The sequence below is a fragment of the Notothenia coriiceps genome, unplaced genomic scaffold (assembly GCF_000735185.1).
Source record: "Notothenia coriiceps isolate Sejong01 unplaced genomic scaffold, NC01 NC01_scaffold00010727, whole genome shotgun sequence".
Lineage (NCBI taxonomy): Eukaryota > Metazoa > Chordata > Actinopteri > Perciformes > Nototheniidae > Notothenia > Notothenia coriiceps.
The window spans coordinates 262,667-268,213 of record NW_011343428.1 but is presented as its reverse complement, the minus strand read 5'-3'; the positions used below and the strand labels follow the sequence as shown (position 1 = coordinate 268,213).

Here is a 5,547-nt window from a genome sequence, read left to right as displayed (position 1 = left end):
CACATAAAAACATTGTCTACTAAATGAATGTACATAGTATACTCCACCACGCTCTGTGGAGGATAAAGACCTATAGCTGCAATTTCTTTACTTGTGATTTATTTGTGCAGTTAGTATTCCCAGTGTGCAATGAGGTTTTAAAGCAGGTTTAAATCATTCGAAAATTCTCTGTATTCGGTTTGAAATTAAATAAGTTTATCATGTTTTACATGCTTTCATATCTCCTTGTCTCGATTAATCTACCGTATTTGTTACAGGCTGTTAGAGCCTGTTGGAGAAGAAAAGGGTTCAACACAATACATAAGAGTCCTTAATTGCACAAAATAAGTTTATGTTCTATTTTATTTTAACAGTTATTACTAAATGTATTGGAACAACTCTGTATAGCGCTTTAGTCAAGAGGTATTGTTCTTACATGTGCTGCTGTAAATACATTGACCTGACTTGATACTAATTAAACTTTATCTGACCCCTGGTGTGTGTGTGTGTGTGTGTGTGTGTGTGTGTGTGTGTGTGTGTGTGTGTGTGTGTGTGTGTGTGTGTGTGTGTGTGTGTGTGTGTGTGTGTGTGTGTGTGAAGAGAGAGAGAGATAGACATAATGAGAGACTTAACAAGTGAGGGAAAGAGCCAGACATCATCAGCTCTCATTAATATTTACTTTAACTACATTCTTGTGACACATCTTCTCTGATAATTTATTTTTCACACTTTCTCAGTAGACTGAACCTGGTGAGAAGCACTGCAGAGATGTTCTGTACCTTACAATCAGGAAAAAAGGTTAGGGATCAAGGATCATCATTTGGAGGAATTACTCTTTGTTAAATCCAGATCTGAAGGACTTATGCTTAGACCGAGGGCATCTGATCCCCGATGTCACACTTGAGGAGTGAGAAATTGAACACCTAGGAACTCCGGGAGGAGGAAGAGGAGGAAACTACTCGACAACTCTGCAGGAAAAGAAAGCTTTGTACCATGCATCCATCTGCTGTGCAAAATGCTTCCTACTACATGGGCCCACATGGGGAACCCTCTCTGTCACGCACTGGCTTCCTCATCCTCTCCATCATTATGGCAATTTTTACCGTTCCGGCCATCATACTCAACGCTACAGTGATCATCGTGTCCCTCTTGCACAAGCAGCTGAGGCAGCCGCTCAACTTCGCTCTGGTGAACATGGCTGTGGCTGACCTGGGAACAGCTATGACTGGAGGGGTCCTGTCCGTGATCAACAACGCCCAGGGGTACTTCTCCCTGGGAAGAACAGGCTGTGTTATGGAGGGCTTTGCAGTGTCCTTTTTTGGTGAGTAAAAGAGAGTATAGGTTGAGTACTCTTCTTAAACTGTTCATAGTACTATTACGGATTTACGATTCAACATGCATATCCTTTCCAGAAATGTTACATTTAAGTACATTTTTACAAGATAACTAATTTCATCCCATACATTTTTGCTAACAACATTTTTAACAAATTCCCCATTTCCTTTCTCCTCACTTCTCCACAGGCATCACATCTTTGTGCACAGTGGCTCTGATTGCAGTGGAGAGGATGTTTGTCGTGTGTAAACCATTGGGACAGATTACCTTTCAAAAAAAGCATGCGTTAGGAGGCATAGCCTTGTCCTGGCTGTGGTCCCTCACCTGGAACACCCCTCCCCTGTTTGGCTGGGGCAGGTATGAGCTGGAGGGTGTCGGGACGTCCTGTGCACCGGACTGGCACAACCGAGACCCTCACAACGTCTCCTACATCCTGGCTTACTTTGCAGTGTGCTTTGCAGTTCCCTTTTTCCTTATAATAGCATCCTACTCGAAATTAATGTGGACATTACACAAGGTTAGCACGTATACATGTTGCTTCATGTGGTGAAAAGTAGCTACATGCATTTACCCAAGTACTCTCCATTTCTTTCTTTACATTTTTTACGTCATTTACTCACTATTTAATACTACTGAGGTACAAGGTCAATATTCCCATACTAAAATGTTACTATTAGAATCACAAGATGTATCTGAAATCTGTAGTTACTGACTTCAAAGAAAAATTATTTAGATTGCCAAGAATTTGCTAAATTTATAAAATACAGGGAATTGTTACAGATTAAACCTGTGACTCTCAACCAAACAAAACATACATTCAGATGTCTGTCAGCTGGTAACAAGTCCTGCCAGCCTCTCAGCTGATTTTATTTAAATGACTTTAGGCTGAAAAAGGTTAAATAAAACAATACTTTAGAAAAAAGGTGACACAATTGTTGATTCAGATTCATCATGTAACCCTTTGGATGCGGACAGAACAAATCGACTTAACAGGATATTTATAATTAGCTCAACCTAAATAATAAGCTTAACTTAACACTGCTTATTTGTTGACTTAGTATTAACAATGTGATCATACATCATAATTTATTCCACACAATGGCCATTTTACTGCAGAATGATCACTTTTATTTTGTATAATTTACTTTTTATTGAATATACTTGCAATTGAGTATATTTTCATTGCTGTATTGGTACTTATTGTATTTTTAATACTTTTTCTAAAGAGGAATATTGTATAGCTTACAAAGCGATATGCAACGGTTGTCCTTATTGAAACCAAGGCTTTGCATTCTTGTGGTGTGATCCAAAGACCATTGGACCCATAAGTGTTTAAAAACATACTCTGCTCCCACAGGTATCCAAGATGGCCTGTCTGGAAGGCGGTGCGGTGGCTAAAGGAGAGGCGAAGGTGGCGTCCATGGTGGTTTTGATGGTCCTCACATTTCTCATCAGCTGGTTGCCTTACGCCGGCCTGGCCATGCTGGTGGTCTACAACCCGGATGTGGAGATTCACCCGCTGGTGGCCACAGTGCCTGTTTACCTGGCCAAGAGCAGCACTGCGTACAACCCTATCATCTACATCTACCTCAACAAACAGGTAATGTTACTCCACGCATAGATAATAATTGCAGGTCTCCCTTGAAAAAGAGATTGATGATCTCAATGGGATTCACCTGGTTAAATAAAGGTTTGAAATTAAATGAAAATAATTGAATTTAGCCAAAAGAGATTAACAACATGCAGGTAATAAACCTTGCAGTGAATCGGCCCTTAAATACTTAGCTCCATCTAGTGGTGTTGATGGACAGTGTTTAAGGATAAAGGTTTAAAGACGTTTCTACAATTTAATGTAATATTTACATGTTTTATTGGGTATACATTTTGCATATTCAAATTTTTTAGTCTTCCCTTACAATTAAATGCATTTTTTATTCTGAATTATTTGTCAACGCTAAACAAAAAACAGAAAGAGTTTATGTACCTGACTGAATTACAACATGTTGTAACACTTTACTTGAACTCCCCCGGCAAGTCGTTTTTATGCACAATTTAAACATTTAAATGGTTTTAATGTATGGTATTTGTATATTGTCTGTTTGTTTTAAAATATCCTATATTGACTTATTATTATTATTATTACAACAGTGTTACAACTACAACTTATTATTATTAAAATGTAAAAAGTTTTTTTGACACAACAGGAAAGAATGAAACAGAGAGGAATCAATAAAACACAAACACAGATATAGCTGATCAGTAATTATTATTTGATATCATCATCATATGAATTGTTTGCATTTTTTTTTTATAATAACGCAGCTCTAACTTGCTGCAATTTTTTTGTCAATATGTTTAAAGAAGACAGTATGTGTTTGCTGAACTTTTTAGGGCTCATTTTGTTTTTTTACAGTTTCGTAAATACGCAGTTCCCTTCCTGCTGTGTAGGGCAGAGCCTTCGGAGGACGAAGAGACATCAGAGATGACGACTGTGGAGAGCAACAAAGTGTCTCCCGACTGAAATGTATACAAACATCAACCATCTAATAGATTTCTGGCTGAAATGTTCACAATCCAGATTGCACATCTTTGCTTCACAAATATCAGCAACACTATAGCTCCAATGTTTAAATGTGTTCTTATTTTTTAAATGATGGATTGATGGTTAAGACTAATATTTCTTCGACTTCACATGTAGAGACTGAGTGGTGAGGAAAACAGTGTCATGTTTTGTGCAGAATACAAATAAATGAGAACAGTAATTCAGCATAAGTTTATTCAATGATGATCAATAGAAAATAAAATATCAGTTTCGATTCAAATAAAGTCAAGGCCAAAATAAAATGAAAAATACAAAAAAATGTATTGATATAAAACCTAGAAGGTTATAGTAAAGCATTTGCTACTAAGAGAAATGATGTTTACTGAATAAAAACATTAAGGAGCAAATATCAAGACTTTCAAGTAGAGAACATTACCATGGGTCTTTCCATACGTTTGTACATATTTTACATTATCTTCTATTTTAATACAGCTTTCAGAACATTAATAGTTGTAAGAGTAATTATAATCATAACAATATGAAGAAAACTAATAGAAACGTTCAAATCAATAATGTGTTTCTCTGTAAACCGGTACTCTACCATTTTATTTTTTCCCCTACCTGCGAACAGAGAAACAGTGCACCTTGAAAATATTTTTTTTAATACTCTTTCATTCCCAGCATTGTAAGGTGAGGTGTAAATGACAAATATAGATTCCACTAAACCATACACACAGTCACAAAAAGTACAAAATTGTCTCACCTTAATACACAAATCTGTTTAGAAAAAGGAGAAACAAAAGCACTATACAGTCACTTGTGCAAAGACAAACAGCTATGTGCTAATATTTAAATACCATTGGTATAGACCAAATCATCTTTTCTTTTTTCAGGAATCCCTGACATGAGGTAAAAGTAAGTTCTTTTCATCTGAAGTTTAACACAACTTTTAAAAGTGTTTACAAAATAATGCATATCTTCAGTTCATCAGTACTGTATTTGCTACGAATAGTACAATGTGCCTGTTATGTGCATTGGTCCTTTTATATGACAGTCATCAACAAAAGGACTAGAACACATTTTTTTTTACTCACAAACAATTCAAAGAGCCCTTTCAATGTGCACACAAAATGGAAAACCTACATTTTCATGACAGTATTCGGTTGAATTAGAGTACAGAGCGCACTCGCCTACAAATCAAACACTCATGAACGACACATTAACCCTAAATATCCCAGGTGCTGATTCAAACTCTCAATGGTAATGCCTGAAAAAGCCCACTTTTTACTTAGTCCAGTATCAGTATTGTAATAGATAAATAAAGGAAAATTGATAAAAACCTAAATATACTTTATTGTCTTGTGTTCAAACTTGTGGGCTTCATTTGCTCATTTGTATGCATCCATGTTGAGTTTTCCCTCCTAGCCTCATTGGTAAAATATGATAAAAACACAAAGTCCAGGTTCAATCCCAATCTCTTTCACAGACTTGACTGCGGGACACTGACAGACAGGTAAATTGAGACAATGATATGTTGTCACGTTGCCTAACGAGGTATACTGTACGCACCAGGCCGGCTGAGAGAGGGAAGGGGGGGGGGGGGGTGTAGGTAGTGCGTTAGCTCTCTCCAGCATCCTGACAGCAGGACCACCTCTCGTCCTTCCTTCCTACTAACCACGGTTACGGACGTG

General features: G+C 37.3%; 1 protein-coding gene across 1 annotated transcript; it reads left to right on the top strand.

Moving 5' to 3' along the window:
• The first annotated feature begins 972 nt into the window (after window positions 1-972).
• LOC104946168 (parapinopsin-like) lies at window positions 973-3,835 on the top strand. The gene is made up of 4 exons (XM_010771946.1): window positions 973-1,300; window positions 1,503-1,831; window positions 2,672-2,914; window positions 3,728-3,835. Exons 1-4 carry the CDS (start codon window positions 973-975, stop codon window positions 3,833-3,835), a joined length of 1,008 nt encoding a protein of 335 aa, XP_010770248.1.
• The last annotated feature ends 1,712 nt before the right edge of the window (window positions 3,836-5,547 follow it).

Excerpts from the sequence above, each read along its gene's own strand:
- LOC104946168 (XM_010771946.1), top strand. The coding sequence starts at position 973 with ATGCATCCATCTGCTGTGCAAAATGCTTCCTACTACATGGGCCCACAT. Across the intron at positions 1,832-2,671 it reads TAATGTGGACATTACACAAG|GTATCCAAGATGGCCTGTCT; the intron begins GTTAGCACGTAT and ends CTGCTCCCACAG. Across the intron at positions 2,915-3,727 it reads ACATCTACCTCAACAAACAG|TTTCGTAAATACGCAGTTCC; the intron begins GTAATGTTACTC and ends GTTTTTTTACAG.